We start from the raw sequence: 23,930 nt of genomic DNA, 5'->3' as shown, positions 1-23,930 counted from the left end.
TACGTATGTATATGAAATTATTACATTTTTTTAAAAATTATTTATTTACTTCTTTTCTTCTTGGTAGTGCATAAGATTTTTCAGCTTTCGAATCTTTAATGTTACAAATAACATTGTAACATTTAGAGGTACAATTAACAAGACATTGAGGCGCACAGCTTCGGTAAAATGACCTGATGTAAACAGGACATCCAGTGACACAGAGTGATGTGACCATGAATAAAAGGCTCAACACTGTCACTACAGAAAACATCATTATTACTGTGCTCCAAAAGTTGGTTTCCTTAGTTTTAGGCTTTGTATCATAATGTGGCATTTGCTCTCCCTTCTGTTCACTCACCCCTTCCCCAGTAACAATTTTCACAAAAATTGGCGTTGGGTTTATTAGCTTCCTGAAAGGATCGTTAATGTAATTTTTCTTAATGTCCTCTGCCTTCTTGTGGAATATCATTTGAGAGAGTTTGTCTGCTAGATCTTTCCTACCAATTTGATGCAGTCGACGTGAGAGGTCATGGAAGGTCTTGTGCCTTCCCTTATTCTGATCATAATTGAGTAACAGGATTAAACATGGAACTGGAGGTTTAGTTTTTTTGACTTTTGTTCTATTAAAGTTCTTTGGTAATTCCCATGTGTTTATTCGTAGTGCTCTCACTAACATTGCACACTCTCTAATGCTCAGGTGGTCAGAAATGAACTGAAGTTCATGAATATTCATGTCAATAATGCCATCACCTTGTTTTATAATGTGATAAAATAGTGCCAGCCAAATTAGTGTGGATATTACTTTCAAGTTCATAACTGCTGATATTGGCTCTTTCTTATTAATTGCTCTTACAATTCCAGGTAAATTCGTTCAATTTTCCTCTTGTTGCTCTCAAGTTCCTTGACCACAACTTTTGTACTTTGTTCTTGTTCAGTTCCAGCAACTTCTACCTGGTTTCCTGATAGTTTTATTTTTATCTTTCAGCTGTTTCCTTCTAAAATTTGACTAAAGTTTGACTTCCTTCTTTCACAGGTTAATAAAATAAATACTTGTGAAGTACTAGAGTCAATTTAACAGATTACATTCCCTTCCATTAAATAACTGTTTCTTACTTTCATCCTTGAGCTCTCAACTCCTGATCAATTATTTTATTAACCTGTGAAGGAAGGAAGGTAAATTTTATTCCAAAAGCTGGATCCAAAACATAAAGAGATGTAATTAAATACCACAAACCTTTTGCAACCGCATCTCCTGGGCATATTTGAAACCTGACACTGCCCATACCTCTACAAATCTAGATGCAGCTAATTTTGTTTGCAGAGGGTAAGAGTGGAAAAGTGAGGAAAAGAGCTGAACTGATACTTCATTTATTGACCCAGAAAGGATCAAAAGTATAGTTGACTTCAGTGGGATCTGAGCAGAGAGCTGGAAAGCTTCTTGTCTGAGACTCTAAAAACCCTCTCAACTCATCATCTTCTGAATTACCATTATGTCAGATAAAATATTAAATCAGGTTATTTGAAACAGTTAAGATCCCTCATTTACAAATTTTTTTCGACCATTGGAAGTCAAATTTTTAAGACCAAGGTTTACAGTCAACTTATACACCGAGATGAGTTTGGAGGACCAAAAATTCAAGATTTGGAAAGATGATGCTAGATGATAAAGATCCAAAATCCATGATAATATATAAATAAGGATAAGATCGTTTTTTAAAATACCGATCATATCATGTGGCTAGCATAGGAATAAAAGCATTATAGGTGATAATTATTATTAAAATTATAATTAAGGGTATCTAAAAGATACCATCATGCTAGAGATAGCACTCAAAACTTGACTCTAGTGGTTTTAAAGTCAAGTTTTGACTGCTATCTCTAGCATGATGGTATCTTTTAGATACCCTTAATTATAATTATATATATGTATATATACAATGGGCTTCTTTCAGTTTCCGCCTACCAAATCCACTCACAAGGCTTTGGTCGGCTCGAGGCTATAGTAGAAGACACTTGCCCAAGGTGCCACACAGTGGGAATGAACCCAGAACCATGTGGTTGGTAAGCAAGCTACTTACCACACTGCCACTCATGCACCTACACACATGCATAAATACAAATGCACACACACACATAAATATATGATTACATATATCCATATATATATACATACATATATATGATAGGTGATTAACGTATGTGAACAATATATACTACAGCAACAATGTCTGGTGATGCCTGTGAGGGTGCTGGCTTGCTTCAGTAGGTTCTGTTGAAGCTTGTGGTATGTGACCAATTGAAGCACTTGGTGTTGCATTGATGTTTTTCTCTTTCTCCCCCCCCCCCCACTTTTTTGTTTTTCTTTTGTAAAATATATTCCTTTTCATGTTTTGAATAAAAAGATTACATATGCAAAAAAAAAAAAAAAAAATTCAATTGCCAACAACAATAACATCAACAGCTTAGGCCAATGATAGAGATTCTACACGATTACTCAACCAAATAGAAACAGCAGCTAAATCTCGCTCAGATCAAATCTTACTGTTTTAAAAGATGACACATTGTAGTGTAATCTTGGTCATTCTATATCTGAAGAAAGTTAGGGTGGTGACTGTTAGAGCCTTCGTTAAAGATCTACAAGATGAGGACTAACTTGGCAAATAGTAACAACTGTTAAAGAATATTCTTTTCTACTCTAGACACAAGGCCCAAAATTTTGGGGGAGGGGGCTAGTCAATTAGATCGACCCCAGTATGCAACTGGTACTTAATTTATCAACCCTGAAAGGATGAAAGGCAAAGTCAACCTCAGCGGAATTTGAACTCAGAACATAAAGGCGGATGAAATACCGCTAAGCATTTCACTTGGCGTGCTAACGTTTCTGCCAGCTCACTGCCTTAGTAACAAAGAATATTAACAGTAACAACATCTGAAAAAAAAAAAAAAAACTCCACCTATAACTACAGTACAGCAGTAAATGTTTACAACAAAAACCATTTCGCAAAAAAAAAAAAAAAATCCTCAACAATAAAGATATTATCTACCCGAATAATATCAACAATGTCCACTACCATGTCTATAAATACGACAATAAATGGAATACATGAACAATTTAGCCATCAGAAATTAAGTTTACCTGGAACAACAAAATCTGCAACATCAAAAGAAGTACAGTAGAAGCAACACACATACACAAAATTATAAATGTATTTATATAAATAAATATTTATGCCATATTATAGATGTGTGAAAATGTAATCTGTATATACATACATACATATATATATATATATATATATATATATATATATATATACATATACATACATATGTGTGTGTATATATATATATATGATATATTTACTTCGTTTTTGTATCTAGTTTCAAGATTCTTTATACGGTATAGTTTGTTTTGAAGGTTGACTTAAATAACAGTTGAAATCACTAACAACAAATGGAAGTCCAGAAATTCAAACTTTACCAGAGATTAAATGTTGATGACATCACATATTCAACCAATCCAATCTCTTGTCTTCACCTCTTCCTTCTCCTTCCCTCATCCTCCTTCTCTCCTCACCTCTCTCTATTGTAATTCTTTGGAAATGTTACTGATTGGATAGCTTACATTTAATAAGTACATGACCAAGTACTAAGAATTTTTTTGTTTGTTCTGTGATGGAGTGCATTGTAGTTACATGTGGACTGATAAAAGAATATATTGCTGGGTTTCGTATTCTATTTTATTTTATCATCATGTATTCATTTGTTTGTGTATCCAGAGAGTTAAATCTGGCACGAACTGAATTCAGAATACCAAAATTACAAAACAAGATGCATTGAACGATTCACTCTCTCTTTCCCCCATCTCTATGTGCAGGTGTATGTGTGCCTCTTTGTGTGTGAGCTTATGTTTTAATATTTTGTTTATGCAGAGCAATATTAATGACCTGGTGTTAGAACAATATACATAAGCTTCAGAAAAAGTATTAGTCATTACATAATTCTTTGTTTTCTTGTTGTTTATATAATTACTTTTATATATAGGCGCAAGCATGGCTGTGTGGTAAGTCTACACCTATTATAAGTCTACATCTCTGTCTACTGGGATTGGTTGAGAGATGTACACACTCCTGATAAGAAACCAATAAGTTTCAAAATTCGATTAAGGCTGTTCATTATTTTTCCAATTTATGAAGAAATACTTAAATTAGCCCATTTTATACATCTACTGCACAGATGACATATATATGAATATATGTTACACACCCTCCATTATAGGTCTATGTACCTATCTATTCCACACCTCCAATACAGGTGTGTTTATCTCTCTATTACAGATCCTCCATTATAGGTCTACATACCTATCTAATACACACCCTCCATTATAGGTCTATATATCTATTACACACCTCCAGTATAGGTCTAGATATTTATCTTTTACAAATCTACAATAGAGACATAGACCTGCATCTATTGCAGAACACCAGTATTATTCTTATATTCTATCCATTACATACACAAGTACAGGCTGCAGCATCTACTTATGACAACGATACTGTTATTCTCTTCCATATAATAGAAGTTCATGAAGACAAAAAGGTGTTTCATTCCGTCACCAACGAAAATGGGAAAGTGAGGGAGAAGCTGACTATTTGAAACATATTATTACATCACACAGTGAACAACAACTGCTGATAATGTAGTCCAAGGATTGTTAGGTAAACCAATAAGACAGATCATCGGCAACATCGACAGATGACCGATGACTGACAACAATAATAATAATGTCCACTTTCCATGCTGGCATAAGATGGGTAGTTTGACAAAATCTGATGAGTCACAATGTCATGTGAAGCTCCAATGACAACTTCGGCATGGTTTCTACAGCTGGATGCCCTTCTTAATGCCAACCACTTTACAGAGTGTACTGGTTGCTTTTTTCATAGCATTGACAGTTGTGAGGCTGTCAGCTAATTTGCATGTTAGAAAAAGAACAAGAAGAAAAAAAGGGAAACGCTCCCACTATTAAATGGAGTATTCTCGGGAGGGGAAGGTGGCTTTATGCCAGATGCTGAAAGGCTAAAGATAGAGGGACAAGCACAGGTGTTTTGCTATAGAGAAGATACATGGCAAACCCCTATTATATATAGAGGTGGGAGGGAGTAGTAGAGAAGGAGATAAATGAAGATAGTGACGGAATGCCAGAGCAAACACTCAAGTTACAAGAATGAAGGGTTTAGTACAGAAAACTGGACTGAGGTAGCTGAGATATGTGAGTTTATCATCACAAGATAATGATCACAAGTGCAGGCATACCTGTGTGGTAAGAAGTTTGCTCTTCATCCATTTACCTTGGGAGGGTTCAGTCCTGCTGTGTGACACCTTCAGCAAATATCTTCAACCATAGCTCCAAGCGAAGCAAAGCCTTGTGAGTAGATTTGGTAGACAGAAAGTCTATGTGATATGTATATAATTGTGTGTGATGTGTTTGTCCTCCATCACCACTTGACAACCAGTGTTGGTTTGTTTACATCCCTGTATTTTAGTGGTCCAGCAAAAGAGACCAACAAAATAAGTGTCAAGCTTAAAAATGAAATAAGTATTGGGGTTGATTTGTTCAACTAAATTCTTTCAAGGCAGTGTCCCATCATGGCCACAGTCTAATCATCATCGTTTAATGTCTGCTTTCCATGCTAGCATGGGTTGGACGATTTGACTGAGGACTGGAGAACCAGATGGCTGCACCAGGCTCCAATTTGATTTGGCAGAGTTTCTACAGCTGGATGCCCTTCCACTCTGAGAGTGTAGTGGGTGCTTTTACATGCCACTGGTTCAAGGGCCAGTCAGGTGCTACTGGCAATGACCACGCTCAAATGATGTTTTTTACATGCCACCTGTACAGGAGCCAGTCCAGCGGCACTGGCAACGACTTCGCTCGAATGTTTTTTCACGTGCCATTAAGGCGGCACTGATAATGAACATGCTTAAATGGTAGTATTTACATGCCACCGGCATGGAAGCCAGACAGCTGCTCTGGCAATGATCACGCACAGACAGTGCTGTTAGTGCTCCACTGGCACGGGTGCCAGTCATCAAATTTGGTTCAATTACGATTTCGATTTCACTTGCCCCCAACAGGTCTTCGCAAGCAGAGTTTAGTGTCCTATGAAGGAAAGGTTGGCATGGATGCCAGTTGTCAAATTTGGTTCGATTTCGATTCCACTTGCCTCAACAGGTCTTCGCAAGCAGAGTTTAGTGTCCAATGAAGGAAAGGTATGCATAAGTGGGCTGACTACACCCCTGGCAAAGGCCACGGGTTATGGTCTCACTTGGCTTGCCGGGTTTTCTCACGCACAGCATATTTCCAAAGGTCTCGGTCACTAAGTATTGCCTCGGTGAGGCCTAATGTTCAAACGTCGTGCTTCACCACCTCATCTAATGACTGAAACAATTAAAAGATAAAAGATGTAACTACCAGACCATGAATCTGTGATGAAGACTTTACACTACTGCCCAATCTGCTACTAATAGCAGCCAAATATCAGAGACAGTATGATGGTTATGGCTGGAGCATTTAATCATAAGTCTACTTGAGCAGACCTATGATCAGAGCTGATCTGGAATTAATTACAACTTGATCAAGAGCCAATAAGAGACAATGATCAACTGGTCTATCTCTCAGGGATGCTTCAAGTGAGACAGAATAATAATTTGCACTAATATATATGTATATAATTAACCATTTGCAGGATCCAATTGAATCAAGGTATTTTAATAATAAAGACACCAATTTAGGGTCAAGAATAGCATATCCATGTATCAGCAGTATATATGAACACTCATACACACAATATACAGGGAAGCCCAAAAGTAGGTTTACAGTTATCATGTAGGAACTTAAAATTTCTTTTAAAACATTTTATTACATTAAAATTTCTATCTTACAATTGACTAAGTTAACATAGAATAATGGTTTCATATTTTTTTATAATTAAGACCTAAACTGTTAATATATGAATGCAAAAGAGATAGTTGAATAACTGTAAACCTACTTTTGGGCCACCCTATATATATATATATATATATATATATATATATATATATATATATATACACACTTTATGTCAACATATATTCTTTGAGCCAAATCTAAAATGCTAAATTTTAATTCACCCGATGAAAACGGTTTTTTGCATGATGTAATTGATTTGTTCATCAACAAAAAAAAAACACATCTGAAACAGCTTTAGTTGAACAAATCAACCATAGGACTTATTCTTTGTAAGCCTAGTACTTATTCTATCGGTCTCTTTTGTCAAAACACTAAGTTACAGGGACATAAACACACCACCATCGGTTGTCAAGTGATGGTGGGGGTACAAACACACACACATATGACAGGCTTCTTTCAGTTTCCATCTATTAAATCCACTCACAAGGCTTAGGTCAGCTCAAGGCTATAGTAGAAGACACTTGCCCAAAGTGCCACACAGTGGGACTGAACCCAGAACCATATCGTTGGTAAGCAAGCTACTTACTACACAGCCAATGTAGGTGTGTGTGTGTGTGCGTATCCTAGTGGTTAGGGTGTTGCACTCACAGTCATGGGACCAAGGATTTGATGCCTAGATTATTTGGTGTATTGTGTTCTTGAGTAAAACACTTTGTTTCTGTTGTTCTGCAATCACTGTGACATGCAAGATGTGGTGCACCAGGCATAGTGAGTGAGCAAATGTACAACACAACAATTAATCATGGTAAACAAATCATCTGTGCAGGTTGTTCAGCAAGAAATAGCAGAACTGTCTTTCTAAGCCTTAAGAGACTACCATTGTATGTAGTTATGTACACATATATGTATCTCTCTCTAAATATATGTGTATGTGTGTGAACTTTAAGGTTAGTTAAAATATGTTTGTGACATATTTCAACTTCTAAAAGCAAATTTTCTGCAGTTACCGTGGAGAAAAATTCTCCCTTGTGGTAAAAGGTGTAATAACATATCTGCCCAGTGTTGCTCTCCATCAGATTCCCAGACACCTTGTTTCTAGCTCTTTAGCTATTATCAATGGGAAATACCAAAGAGAGGTAACTCTGGGTAGATTTAACTAAAACACAGTCAACAACATTGACTGAGTTGCACTATTGGACCACCAGGTCTAAGGGAATTCAGCAGTATCAGCGCCAAGCAGTGTTTAGGTAGAAACAAACTCTAGGTGAGTTAAAGTATGTTTGTGACATATTTCAACTTCTAAAGGCAAATTCACTGCAGTTAACAGAGAGAGAAAAATTCTCTACAGCAAAAGGTGTAAAAACATCATATCTGCCCAGTGTTGCCCTCTATTGGATTCCCAGACACTATGTTTCTAGCTCTTTAGCCATTATCAAGGGGAAATACTGAGGTGAGGTAACACATACATATATATATATATATGCATGAGCAATGTCAAGTTTATCATATTCAGTTGTAACTGACCATGATAAGGCCTAACACTGCAAAAATAGTTCCAGGAAGAAAATTGTTCATCTTGACTTGTGTAAATATGCATTTAGTTTGGGCTGTGTGTGATGCCATTAGATTGTAGGACATGCATTTCTGCATCATTCCACTTTGTCAGTTATGATCTAATGATGTCACAATACAAAACAAAGTGAATTTGCACAAGTCTAGTTGAAAATTTTTCTCTCAGGTCTATTTTTGCAGTATTAGGTCTTACCATATCCAATTACAATCAAATGCATTAAGCATGAGTTTATACATATATATTTTAGTCAAAGCTGCTTCACCATCATCATTGTTTTGATGCCCACTTTTCTATGCTTGCATGGATCAGAAGGAATTTGTTGAGGTGGATTTTCTAATGTTGAATGCCTCTTCTGTCACTAGCCCTCACCCATTATGAAGTTAAGTGATATCTGCCTATGACCAGACATGTTTTCATGGAAGATCGCAAAGTAAGGACACCGTTTGCATGAAGGTGACACTCATTTACAAGTGTCACATGAAACGAAACAGTAATACACATACACACAATACATATATAATGTGTGGCATCGTGTAAATGCATTCTGCAAAGTGGTTGGCATTAGGAAGGGCATCCAGCTGTAGAAACCATGCCAAATCAGACTAGGGTCTGGTGCAGCCCCAAGAGCTTGCTAGCTCTGGTCACACCATCCAACCCATGCTAACATGGACAACAGATGTTAAATGATGATGATGATGACAGGCTTCTTTCAGTTTCCCTCTACCAAATCCACTCGCAAGGTTTTGGTTGGTCTGGGGCTATAGTAGAAGACACTTGCCCAAGGTGCCATGTAGTGTGACTGAACCCAGAAACATAAGGTTGGGAAGCTAACTTTTTACCACACAGCCACACCTGTGTCATTGTGCAACATTAATTTATTAAAACAAAAAAAAATGTTTTCCTAAGTTTATTTCCAAACAAATTTATTTAATACAACTTTTTAGAAAATTACAAATTATCTTTACCCATGATTATATGGCAACTTTGGTAAGTGATCAGCACAAAACTTACAACTAATTTTGATCATTTACACGTTACACTTTGTAGAATGTATAAATTGGAGAAAAAGATCTGAAAGACACACGGAAAAAAAAAAACATACTTTGACAGAAGATTGAAACTTTGTCATAAATATGCAGAGAATTGAATGGCATCACACAGTACCAGCTATATTTCTTTCATAGCAATAAAACCCTAAATTCTTCGAACTCAGGATATGAAGCTGGAATAAATACAACAATACTCTTAGACATTTTGTCCAACATTCATAATAAAAATAATAAGCTCAAAATATCTTTAGAAATAGATTATTATTATTATTATTAATATTATTATTATATATTATGTAATAATGCCACATAGGAGTGTATATTGTCAATTAGAGGTAAGACTTGTATGTTTCTTGCAAATATTAGGGGCCAGACACATCGACTTTGCAGAGACAGGCCTGGAAGTAACAGTTGATGGGTACAGTTGAATATTACCACAATATCACTCAATGTTGGGTCCACTTGATAGATTTCAAATCAATTCCTTCCTGTACCATTTCCCAGAGAGGGCTGAAATGATAGAATAAGAGATATTTAGTTCTTTTAGTGACCGACAAACAACATTTATCTGCTCCACAAACTACCCCATTATAATCCCATCATGGCAATGGAATTAGGTCGAAAGTACCCACCCATCCCTTCTATAAAAATAATTTGGAGAAATCTGCAAACCACTCACCTCATTTCCCTCAGGTCCTTCACAAACTTGTTACATTTCTCTGCAGTAAAGTCTATCTCCGCTTCTGTTGTGAAACGACCAATGCCAAATCTAAAAGCAGGAAAAAAAACCCCAAAACTGTAGTGACCACATCAACATCAAAAATTACAGACCAGAGTTATGATTGCAAAGCAAATTTCTTAACTAATTAGCCATGCTTGAGTCATATACAATGACCACTTCTTTCTATCATCATTTTTACATCTATTTTTGCATGCTGGCATGGTTAGATGGATTACCACTCATCACAATCTTCCATATCTTGCATACACACACACACAGAGCAACAGAAAAAAAACAGACAACTTTGTTGTGTTGAGCAGGTTTATAGAGTGTACTGGATGTATTTTATATTGAAACTGGCATTGGAGAAGTTGCCCCATATGAAAGAAGTAAAAAGCTCCTTCTACTCTGAGCCAGTTCTTGTTTACAGTTACTACTTTCAACTGCTCCATGGGTTGTACATTTTGCAACCTATAATAGTCCCTTATCTCGCCAAGATGTAGAATCACTGATTCCTCTTCTTAGTTAGGCAACTACATGGTCCTGGCCAAGAACAAACCATTATATTAAGCATTTATTGAGTTAAAGAAAAGCCCTCTAACAATGTACAATATTCCACAGTTGATTGTCACTAAAAGAACTGGAGGTAGAGGAATAGCTTGTGAGAGCTCTGCAAAGCACTGTCAGCAAAGTGAGTTTGTAACAAGCTTGACGATTTCGTCTAGTTGGAACTCTTCTCCAGTGACTCAGCTCTCAAAATTAGAGAACAAATAATGTTGCTTGTCATGCTAGTGGTGAAATGTCAATGCTATCACAATGACTTGCTCAGAGTTACATATATGCTTAGTAAGGTACAGTAATCCCTTGCCATATTGCAGTTCACCTATCATGCACTCAGTACATCACAGAGTTTTCTGGCTAATATATGTAAATTTAAATCGCAGACTCCTCAGTATAACGTGGGTATTTGCGGCTGATAGATATTTATATTTTTTTAGATTTTAATTATTTCTGTGGAAGGTTTTGAAACATAACACCTGCGATGGTCAAGATATTACTGTACAAAAAGAGATGAAGAGGGAGAGAGGGGTAACAATGACTAAATTTCATCTTACCGTATGGATGAATGAGCTAAGTCTTCTTCTGATCCAATAGCACGTAGTACATAAGAAGGTTCAAGAGAAGCTGATGTACAGGCACTAGAAATAGATTAAAGAATATTTCATTTCATTTACCAGTAATTACAGCTTGAGCTGTTGCAACAACTAAACCACATGCACACACATACACTATCCAACTCAAACCTGCCCGTTCCTTGCCAATTCATACTGCTCATAATATTCACTGTAAGAATGTCAGTTTATGAGAAGGTGCTGAACACAGAAGTGGGAAGCAAGCTTCTTAGCACATAGCCACACCTGTGCCTGTCTAATATCAGTAAGAAAACGTATATGAGCAACTTCTGCTCTAAACACTTTCAAAATTTTCATTCATGTACAAAGTCATCTGGTATCATTAAACCAAGTGGTATGTAAGAACGATTTTATGAGGAAACAGAGAATGGCTAGCTCCTGAATTAATCATATCACATGCATAAACATATCACATACACAATTTGACTTCCTGGAGAGGAATTATTAATGTTAGGAAGCAGTTAATGAACTTACCTGCCAGAGGATAAAGCAATATCTTTAAGGGCCATCAACAAACTTTCTCCTTCAACAAAGGCAAATGATAAGTTCACACAACCTACAATTAAAAAGAATGTATGCATATGTATATGTGTGTATATATATCAAAATGGGGTCTGGTGCAGTCCCTCAGCTAATCAGCCCTGGTTAAACCATCCAACCCATGTCAGCATGGACAACGGACATTAAATGATGATAATGTATATATGTCTGGTGTAGTTATATATATATATATATATATATATATATATAAATAAATAGAAAATTAACAGTTGCAACCTAAGGACAAAAGTCATGTTACACAGTGTAATATCTATTATTGATATGTCTTTCATTGAAATATATTTGGTCTTTCACTGAAATAAACATCTGGTCTAGTCTTTAGTTGGTCTTCTGATTTTGTCTTCCATTTAAATATATCTGATCTTGCTGTCACTGTTCATATATGATGGAGAAGGAAAAGGTAAGAATATATGATAAACATACCAGGATAAGATGATTCTGGGTCACCATTCCTAATTACATGACTTGTTTCTGCTGTGATCTTTTCTATCAGCCTCTTGGACAGCATGGAAATTCTCTTGTAGTCATACTGAAAACAAATGTGGAAATCTATTAAAAACAGAGTAGTTTTTAAGCAAAAAGATACTGATTGGTACACCTTTTTGTGGATAAAGTAATGAAATCTGCAAAGGCACATAAAAAGCACCCACTACACTCTCGGAGTGGTTGGCATTAGGAAGGGCACCTAGCTGTAGAAACATTGCCAGATCAGATTGGAGCCTGGTGCAGCCCACTGGCTTGCCAGACTTCAGTCAAACTGTCCAACCCATGCTAGCATGGAAAGCGGATGTTAAACAACAATGATGATATATCCCTGTGAAGGAGGCTTCTTTCTATGTTGCCTCAGTCCACCTAGCTGTTGGAGGTAGGTATCAGGACTTCTGGAAGAAACTTATCTGAAATAAACTACCATCCTCTACAGAGAAGATTTGTCATTCATCAATCTGATATTAGAGACAATGGACTTAAATATAATCCATAAGAAACCAAACTTTTGTGGAGTGATTAAGTAACCTGCACTTAATTATCATTACTACATGTGCAAGATATATCTCCTGGATGAGCTAGGACACATCATCAATGATGTAAGCTGGAGCTATGGAGTCTTTCAGGTCTTTCAACAGGAGACACCTTCATCCAGGTGACCTGGCCAGAGTTGACAGAACCTTGACTTGCATCCTAGCAGCCTTGTGAGTGGATTTGGTAGATGGAAACTGATAGAAGCACATAGTGTGTGTGTGTGTGTGTGTATATATATATAAAAATGATGATGATAATATATATCTGTGTGTCTGTATTTGTGCCCACCACCATTTGACAACTGGTGTGGGTGTGTTTACATCTCTGTAACTTAGCAGTTCAGCAAAAGATACCGATAGAATAAGTACCAGGCTTCAAAAATGTAAGTACTAGGGTTGATTCACCCAACTAAAATACTTCAAAGTGGTGCCTAAGCATGGCCACAGTCTAATGACAGAAAAACTTACAAGATATATATATATATATATCATCATCATCATCATCATCGTTTAACGTCCGCTTTCCATGCTAGCATGGGTTGGACGATTTGACTGAGGACTGGTGAAACCGGATGGCAACACCAGGCTCCAGTCTGATTTGGCAGAGTTTCTACAGCTGGATGCTCTTCCTAACGCCAATGCCCTTCCTAACGCCATATATATATATATATATATATATATATATATATATATATATATATATATATATATACACACATATGACAAGACACATATATATGTGTGTATATATATACACACATATGACAAGTGTTTCAGTTTCCGTCTACCAAATTTATTCACAAGGCTTTGTTTGTCCCGGGGCATAGTGAATGACACTCACCCAAGTTGCCAGCCATGACTAAAACTAAAACCATATGATGGGGAAGTGAACTTCTTGATAATAATGAAACAATTCATTAGAAATGTTTCCTCTTTTACCAGTATTTGACTGCTACTTATTTTACTGATCCCTGAAAGTATGAAAGGCAAAGTCAATCTTGGTGGTATTTGAAATCAAAAATGCTAAGGAATGTAATGCAAAGCATTTCAGCCATCACTTTACCAATTCTGCAAAAATTCAAAAAGTTTGGTAGAAAAAAAAAATGAGTACATTTTTCTTAATAACACAGAGTATTTGAAAAACTGAGAGAAAATAGTAATGTAAACCAACCTCGTGTTCTTCTTCAGCAATCTGACAAGCTCTTCCCAAACCAACGACCAATGGTGTTGGTACTGTACCACTTCGAATTCCTCTCTCCTGACCACCACCACTTTGGGGTGGATCAATTCTTACTCTGGGACGCCGCCTCACATACAGAGCACCGATACCTGAATCAAGAAATACTGATACAGTTTACAGACATGTAACATAAGGGGAAGTTAGCTGGAGAAGAGATATGGACACATGATGGTAGAAGGTAACAATAGTTGGAACAGAAGTGACATGGATGTGTGACAATGATGAATGGTTGCTTGTGTAGAGGTAAGTGATGGTAGTGTGGATATGTCATGATTGTGGATGGAACCAACACTAAAGGTTTTGTGCATTAGCTCCATGTCAACCTTGAATGAGCAGAACAATGACTAAAAGTATTCCTATCAAACATCTTGTCTTTGATGACTTATCTAGTACTACATCAAGTAATGTTTGTGTGGAAGACAGTGATTTTACTTAGCTTGGCACATCTTATCAAGTACAGCAAATCACCACATCTCCCAGTCCTTTGTCATTTCCTTAGTGAGGTCCTGGGTCTACCCCTTCCACAGTTACCCTCCACAATTAAAGCTCAGCACTTCTTTATGCAGCTGTCCTCATCCATACACATCACATGACCAAACCAGCACAATCTTCTCTCTTGCACATAACATCTGATGCCTCTTATACCCAGTTTCCCTCTTAAAAATCATTTACACTCTGTTGCACATGCACACTAATATTATCCATCCAACGGAGCATGCTAGCTTCATTTCTTTCAAGCCTTTGCAAGTCCTCTGTAGTCAAAGCCCATGTTTCACTGCCATGTAACATAGTTGTACATACACAGGCATCATACAATCTGCCTTTCACTCAGAGGGAGAAGCCCTTAATTACGACAAAAGTAGAAGCTCTCTGAACTTTGCCTAGCCTATTCTTATTCTAGCAACTACACTTTCAGAACTCCCTCCACCACTGCTAACTTCTATGGTAACAAGCTATCTACTACTCCTAATGATCCCCACCACCCAACCATTTGAGGGAGTCTATCGTGTATTTTTAGTGCTTATCATATCTGCACATTTGTCACACACAAAGATTATATTCTCTGTTAACCTTCCTTTGATAATGCTACATCTCTTATGTGTCCAAAGCTTGCACAGGGTACAATGTATGGAATTTCTACCACCACCCTTCTTACATTTTGAGCAGGGCTATCACTCAGAAGGGACCTTTGACTTGTCTGTTTTCTTACTAGGACTTTGGTTTTTGCTAAATTAACTCTAAAGCCTTTAGATTCCAGGCCTTACTTCCACACCTGAAATTTCATCTCTAAGAGTGAGAGTATTGAATAATAGAAAGACAGGAATAGAGAAATAGGGAGACTTAAAGAGAGGAATGGAAGCTGAAAGATACTGAAAGAGAGGGGTTTGATATCACTCACCTTTTGGTCCATAAATCTTGTGACCACTAAGTGACAGAAGGTCAATATTCAAATCATTGACATCTACAGGTATTTTACCTACAGCTTGGGCTGCATCAGTGTGGAAAAAGATCTTCTTTTGACGGCACAGCCGACCTGTTGGATGGCAGAAAGGTGGGAATGGTTAGTTTTGATGGGAATGGAGATAGAGAGCAGAAAGAATAGAGAGATATGGTGGTGGTAGTGGTGGGTGGAGAGTAGAGATGGTAGAGAGATGTTGGTGATGGGGAACAGAAATTAGAGAGATACAAAGTGGTGGTGGTGGTGGAAAGATATGTAATGGTGATGGTATCAGGGAACAGAAATGGTAAAGCAATAACAAGAACAGCAACACAGAAATGAGAATAGAGAAGTTCTCAAAGATAGGTCAACACTATTTTACTATAAAATTATATGAGAGATAGAGATAACAGAAAAACAGGCTTTATACAAGTAAGAGAGGGATAGAGAGAGAAAAAGTAACAGAAAAAACAGACTTTATATATGTAAGTGAGAGATGGAGAGAAGAAAAATAGCAGCGAAACAGGCTTTATATGAGAGAGCGGAGGAGATATAAAGAGCAGACCAACATACCTATTTCCTTGATGGGTTGCACCACCCCTATCTCGTTGTTGACAGTCATAATGGAAACCAGTGATGTGTCAGGACGTAGAGATTTCTCAAATAACTGCCAAAGAAACCATATTTCAATTATCATCATCAACATAGCTATTGTCACTATCATTTTCACATCCTATTCTACAAATCTACAAAGGAATTGTTACTCGGTCACACAACCTGGCAGAAACAACAGTTAAATCTCTTGCAAACTGCCCTCACCATTGTTTTAACATCTGCTTTTCCATGCTTGCATGGAAAGCAGACGTTAAACGACGATGATATATATATTTAAAATCGAAATTCTGTCTCTTTCTTTCTCTGGCAGAATGAAAGTACCTGTTTCAAGGGAAGCTATTATGTTATTTCTAATTTCTCACACTCAATCCAATATGTAATTCAACTGATTTCATTGATGATTTGATGGATGAAATCTTTCCTAATTTTCTTCATAATTACAATACAGATTGGATTTGTGAGTGACCTATTCTGACTCCAAAAATGTTGCTGTACATAGCATTAATAATATACCATTGAATAAGCTTCCAGTAGAAGTATTCAATTATAACTCAAGTGACAGTGTTGTTGATGATCAGAATATTGTTAACTACCCTCAATGAATTTTTGAACTCACTAGAACCACCAGGAATAGCTGCTCATTGTCTTCAACTGACAAAAAGGGACTCCTACTACGCTATTGTGTAATTTGTCTCAACTAGAATTATGCAATGGTACAAGAAGAATTGTGCACAACCTTATGACAAAGGACATTGAGGCAAAGGTTCTCATTAGTTGCGGCAACTACATGCAGAAACTGGGATAGACTATTATATACCATTACACTTATGTTAGCTTCGATAAGCAAACCAGAGTTAAGATATTGAACTTAACATGCTAGCAGGCCACTGTACTCACTTCCAAGTCAATAATGCCAGATGACTGAACAGGCAGATAGGTGACATCGAAACCTTCCATCTCCAATACACGGCATGAGTCCAAGACACATTTGTGTTCCTGAAACAGAAAACATTAGCAGAGATTGATGAAGGAGTAGAATAAATTATTAAGCAACAATAAGAATAACATCATCATCATTATTTGTCCTTGTCTAACATCTATATAATAATCTGCTTGTTCGTTTGATCATTGTACTTTAGTTAGTTAGAGAGGTGAAGGTAGAGGGAGTAAGAGGTGGAGTAAAAGTGAGAGAGAAAGAGGGGAGAAATGTGAGTAGAGAAGAAAGAGAAGAGTATAATAATACACTAAGGTCAAATGCATCACGTGATTAGTTGAAGGGAGAGGTGAAGAACAAGAGAAAACAATAGTGAGAGAAAAGTGGGTGAGAGAAGTGTTAATGATGGGTTGTAGGGTGGGGAGGGAAAGGTGAAGAAAAAAAGAGAAATGTTAAAGACATGAAAAGAAGAATTACAAGGTTAAAAAGTTTATTGAAAAGGGTGGAGAGAAATATAAAGTGCTTAGCAGAGGAATATTTTAAAATTATATGATATTTTATTTTTAAATCATATAATTATATATCATACAATTGTGACTGGAAGTGAAATAACTTAGCAAAATAAAAATAAAAATCATCCTTTCTTTCTTAAATAGATTCTCTTAATCTTGCTTGTTCTGTGGAATTTCCATAGATCCCACTAGTTCCATTATAAAAATGGCTGGTTGGTTTTGTGTACATGAACATGGAGTTTGAGAGAAGTGTGTTGGGAGACGAAGAGACAAGTATGATATCAGAAGAGGGAACACACTTCCAGATTGGGTGTAGCTATGAAGTAGTGAGTCAATTGTCAGCAGACTATGCAGTATGTAAGTATGGGGAAGGGAACTCTTAGTATGAGAGGGGGACATAGATCTCTGTCCCCTTTTGAAGGTGAAGAGTTGAAACTTAGGAAAGATTGGAATGTTTTAACCCTTTAGTGTTTAAACCGGCCATATCTGGCCCAGATATTCTACATGTTTTATATTCAAACTGGTGAGATCTAGCCTCTCACACCTAACCTACATTGACATTCTAAAAATAAACAATCAAATCATTGAAACCTCAAAGCTATAAGATAATGCATGATTAATTCAAAACAATTTGAGTGAAAAAGTATTACATTTAACAGAGTAATCTGAATACTAAAGGGTTAAGGGTCTGATCACAGAAAGTCAAAAAGAAAAAAAACAGAGAGAATGTTAACTTAAAGTGAGCAAGCAACAGAGTAGAAGATGCAATGGCAAGGAATCCAGCCACCAAGGAAGTGGATGTGTGGCAAGGGTGTAACAGACTGGTCAAGCACTTAGGCTTTATGCAGGTCAGTATCATGACAAGGGTGTCTCTGTATGAAGGAAAGTGATGCATTTGCTCCAACATATTATCAAAGTCAGGCTTTAAATTGTGGAGAAGCGGAGCCAGTGAAATGCCTTTCATCTTTTACTTGTTTTAGTCAGTGGAGTGTGGCCATGCTGGAGCACCACCTTGAAGAGTTTAGTCAAACAAATTGACCCCAGTGAGGGTTTTAAGGGTCTGGTACTTATTCGATCAACCTTTTTTGTTGAAGTGCCAAGTTATGGCGGCATAAACAGACATTAGTCAAGTGGTGGTAGGTGAAGACAAACACACACATGCACACACGACGTGCAGCTTTCACACAAATTCACTCACAAGATGATTTCAATTGAAACTTTCCATCAAAACTTTTGGGTTGAGTTATATTTCAAGCATCAGCTTAATAATACCAAAGTTATTTTACATAATTCTTCATTATCTCATAAATTAATTGAAATAAAGATAATGTAAGCAAGCAAAGACCTCCTTTGGCCATAAATAAACATTGGGTTACACCTAGAATGTTCCCCTCTGAGGCACAAGTCCAGGCACAGTTGTTTATGGAAGACAAACAGCCACCCTTGAATACCAGCCTTCCCCTTTCCGTGCAACCAATGTTATCCAAGAGAAAGGCAAAGGCCAATATAGCTTGGCATCAGTGATGTTGCAACTTATTTCTACAGCTGAATGAATTGGAGCAACATGAAATAAAGTGTCTTACTCAAGAACACAACACACAGCCCGGTCCAGGAATCGAACTCACTACCTCACGATTGTGATCCCAATGCTCTAACCACTAAGCCATGTGCCTTCACAAAGGTAATGTATGCTAATAGAAATATGGTAACAATGGGGTTAACATGCACAAAAATGGACTAATGTACAAATTAGATAGAGTCACATGACATACAGTTTGTGTGGTGAGGATATGCTTCTTTCTGGACTTATAAAACCGTGCAACCCCTTTCACTGCAACATTGTTTGACTCTGTAGCACCACTTGTGAAGATAATCTCTTTGGGATGAGCTCCAATGAGGGAAGCAACTTGCTGAAAGAAAAACAGATAAACATTTTATGAAACTGATGTCACAATACATTTGTAGGACATGGACAGCAACTATCTATTTGTAACATAAATGACATAATGCCATAGGTTGAAACATGGTAGTGTGCTTAAGAAATTTGCATCCCAACCATATAGTTATGTGTTCAGTTCAGTCCCACAGCATAGTACCAGAGGCAAGTATCTTGTTTGTTTGTTTGTTTGTATGTATGTGTGTGTATGTGTGTGTGTGTGTGTGTGTATGTGTGTATGCATGTATGTATGCATGCATGTGTGAGTGTGTATATGTTTGTGTTTCCTTGTCTTGACATCATGTAATGTTGCAAATATTTCCAATATTCTGCAGAAACTTGTTTAACCTTGGGGAAATATTACCTTGCTTGGAAACGGGTACGAGTTGGCAACAAGAAGGGCCTCAATAAATTCCACTCAACTCACACAATCATGAAAAAGTGGATATTAAAACAATGATGGTACCTATATATTCCCAGTCTTATGCAAAAACATGTCTGGCCATGAGGGAAATAGCACTTTGCTTGATGACAAGTTAGGGTTAGCAATACAAAGGACATCCTGCCATGAAAAATATACCTCCACAAAATTCATTTGACCTATGCAAGCATGAAGAAGTGGACATTAAAACAACAATGGTTTTATATATATATATATATAAATGAGGATAAGATCGTTTTTTAAGATCATATCAGGTGGCTAGCATGGGAATAAAAACCTCACAGGTAATTATTATTAAAATTATAATTAAGGGTATCTTACCCTTAATTATAATTTTATATATATATATATATATATATATATATATATATATATATATATCTGTTCTTTAACCCTTTTGACATCAACCTGGCTGTGACCACCACTCCTGGTCTGGTTCTAGTATACAAACTTTCCTGTTTTAAAGTGATCTAAATTAAAACCTTCCATCAAAATTTCATGTTAGTTTATTTAAAATGTCAAATGAGTTACCGGGACGTAAACACACCAGCATCGGTTGTCAAGCGATGTTGGGGGCCAAACACAGACGCACAAACATATATACATACACATACATATATATATATACGACGGGCTTTTTTCAGTTTCCATCTACCAAATCCACTCACAAGTCTTTGGTCAGCCCGAAGCTATAGAAGACACTTGCCCAAGGTGCCACGCAGTGGGACTGAACCCGGAACTATGTGGCTGGTAAGCAAGCTACTTACCACACAGCCACTCCTGCGCCTACATTAGATAATATAATTCTGCATATGATATGTTTGAATAAAATGTGGGTTGCTCAGAGCCGAAATGTTCTGGCCCATGACCAACCAGGGGCTGAACTACAACTATAACTCAAGACCCTCACCCTCAATATCATGAAAATAAAAAATCATCATCATCGTTTAACGTCCGCTTTCCATGCTAGCATGGGTTGGACGATTAGACTGAGGACTGGTGAACGAGATGGCTACACCAGGCTCCAATCTGATTTGGCAGAGTTTCTACAGCTGGATGCCCTTCCTAATGCCAACCACTCTGAGAATGTAGTGGGTGCTTTTACGTGCCACCGGCATGAAGGCCAGTCGGGCGGTACTGGCAACGGCCACGCTCAAAATGGTGTATTTTACATGCCACATGCACAGGAGCCAGTCCAGCGGCACTGGAACGATCTCGCTTGAATGTCTTTTCATGTGCCACCAGCACAAGTACCAGGAAGGCGACGTTGGTAACGATCACGCTCAAATGGTGCTATTTATGTGCCACCGGCATGGAAGCTAGACAGCTACTCTGGCAACGATCAGTCCTCCACTGGTATAGGTGCCATCATGATTTCGCTTTCACTTGTCACAACAGGTCTTCGCAAGCCGAGTTTAGTGTTCAGTGAAAGAGACGTTGGCATGAGTGCCAGTCGTCAAATTTAGTTCGATTTTGATTTCACTTACCTCAACAGGTCTTTGCAAGCGGAGTTCAGTGTACAATGAGGGAATGGTACGCAAAATGTATAAAATTAGATTCATACCTTTCTGGAATTTTCTACAGCAGCTTCACTTTCCCATCCATAGGCATGTGTCCGAGAATGAGGGTTTCCATAAAAGCTGATCATGTAGGGAAGCATGGTATCTATGACTCTGGGGTCCTGCATTAAAAACAACAAAAATAGATTAAGGGAAGAAATTTGGGATCAAAGTCAGCGACTTTCACAGAACAAATGTATATTAACTCCCAAATCTATACATTCAGATAATTTCTATTTCACCTTGCTTTTTACAGTTAGTCCAAGGAACAAAAGCTGTGTCTATGACACCTACAAACCCTACCAGAAAATGGCAATGACTTGGTGAGGAGGAAGCTGTAGTCATAAGACTCACTGTACTCTTGATGCAGTGATTGCATGTTTGTGCTGTTGAAGAAAACAAGATTGAAGTGTGTGTGTATGCATGTATATTATATGTACATGTAGTGGAGGCGCAATGGCCCAGCGGTTAGGGCAGCGGACTCGCTTGTCATAGGATCACGGTTTCGATTCCCAGACCGGGCGTTGTGAGTGTTTATTGAGCGAAAACACCTAAAGCTCCACGAGGCTCTGGCAGGGGATGGTGGTGAACCCTGCTGTACTCTTTCACCACAACTTTCTCTCACTCTTTCTTCTTGTTTCTGTTGTACCTGTATTTCAAAGGGTCAGCCTTGTCACACTGTGTCACACTGAATATCCCCGAGAACTACGTTAAGGGTACACGTGTCTGTGGAGTGCTCAGCCACTTGCACGTTAATTTCATGAGCAGGCTGTTCTGTTGATCAACTGGAACCCTCGATGTCGTAAGCGACGGAGTGCCAACAATATATGTATGTGTACATGTGCTTAGGTGAGCAATTTCCCTCTTGTCTATATGGACGTTTTGCTTGTTGCTTTGTAAATGATAACTTCACTAAAAATGTCATAGGCTTGCAGTTTTGGCTCTTTGACATCTTAACAATCATAAAGAAAAGGTCCTTTTCAGTGAGTTGCTCATTTCCAGTTTTCCACATTAGCATGTCCAGGCTGTTTGTAGCTCAACAGGCCGGCATATTACTTTGCTCACTTGAAAACTGATGGGGGGGGGGGGGGGGGAGAAGGGTATCCAGTTGTAAAAAGCTTTGTCCCAAGCAAGCATGGAAAAAGTAGAGGTTAAAACAATAATGATAGATATATCATCATCATTATCATCGTTTTAACATCCACTTTCCATGCTAGCATGGGTTGGACGATTTGACTGAGGACTGGTGAACCAGATGGCTACACCAGGCTCCAATCTGATATCTGTATATACATAACATAAATAATATATAAATACATGCATATACATACATACACACACATATATATATATATATATATATATATATATATATATATATATATATATATATTTATACACATAGGGGCAGGTATGACTGTGTAGTAAGTTTCATTCCCAACCATATGGTTCTCGGTCCAGTCCCTCTGCATAGACACCTGGGTGTCTTCTACTACTGTAGCCCCCAGGTCAACAAAAACCTTGTGAGCGGAAATGGTAGAAAAAAACTGAAAAAAGTCCATCATTTATGTGTGTGTGTGTGAGTGTGTGTGTGAGCCTGTGTCCTCTTGTCTTGAAATTACAGGATAGTTGTAAAATAGTTATCCCTCTTAGAAATAGGGTCACTCATTTCTAATATTCTGCAAGAACATGTCTAGTTATGGGGAAATAATACCTTGCTTGGAAATAGGTGAGGATTGGAGACAGGAAGGGTATCTGGCCATAGAATATCAGCCTCATAAACTACATCCAACCAATGCAAGCATGGAAAAGTGGACGTTAAAAAGATTATATATATATATATATACTGGCACTCCTTCAATTACGGTGACAAGGGTTCCAGCTGATCCAATCATTAACGTGCAAGTAGCTGAGCAATCCACAGACACATGTACCTTTAATGTAGTTCTCAAGGAGACTTAGCATGACACAGCATATGACAAAGCTGGCTCTTTGAAATACAGGTGCTACTCATTTTTGCCAGCTGCGTGGACTGGAGCAACATGGAATAACATGTCTTGCTCAAGGACACAAAGCATTGCTGGGAATTGAACTCACAACCTTAGAATCATGTGCTGAATCCCCTAACCACTAAGCCATGTGCTTTCACTTCAAAATGTAACCGCGTGTATTTCGTTGGCGATTTTCTTCCTCCGTCTTCCCTT

At 37.6% G+C, this 23,930-nt stretch overlaps 1 protein-coding gene across 1 annotated transcript in view; it reads right to left on the bottom strand.

The window, feature by feature from the left end:
- Window positions 1-9,413: 9,413 nt before the first annotated feature.
- The window catches only part of LOC106879590 (cysteine desulfurase), a 19,268-nt gene continuing 4,751 nt past the window's right edge, over window positions 9,414-23,930 (bottom strand). Inside the window, exons 3-13 of the mRNA XM_089351894.1 lie at window positions 21,732-21,848; window positions 19,562-19,699; window positions 17,241-17,339; window positions 16,302-16,395; window positions 15,690-15,824; window positions 14,222-14,379; window positions 12,455-12,560; window positions 11,945-12,026; window positions 11,393-11,476; window positions 10,236-10,325; window positions 9,414-10,066 (exon numbers count right to left, since the gene is read on the bottom strand). Of these exons, the coding sequence (XP_089208020.1) occupies window positions 10,003-10,066; window positions 10,236-10,325; window positions 11,393-11,476; window positions 11,945-12,026; window positions 12,455-12,560; window positions 14,222-14,379; window positions 15,690-15,824; window positions 16,302-16,395; window positions 17,241-17,339; window positions 19,562-19,699; window positions 21,732-21,848 (1,167 nt within the window). The 3' untranslated portion in view covers window positions 9,414-10,002. The remainder of the gene's footprint in view (window positions 10,067-10,235; window positions 10,326-11,392; window positions 11,477-11,944; window positions 12,027-12,454; window positions 12,561-14,221; window positions 14,380-15,689; window positions 15,825-16,301; window positions 16,396-17,240; window positions 17,340-19,561; window positions 19,700-21,731; window positions 21,849-23,930) is intronic.

This window comes from Octopus bimaculoides, chromosome 5 (assembly GCF_046866305.1).
Source record: "Octopus bimaculoides isolate indiv1 chromosome 5, ASM4686630v1, whole genome shotgun sequence".
Classification (NCBI taxonomy): domain Eukaryota; kingdom Metazoa; phylum Mollusca; class Cephalopoda; order Octopoda; family Octopodidae; genus Octopus; species Octopus bimaculoides.
This window is presented reverse-complemented; position numbering and strand designations above follow the sequence as displayed.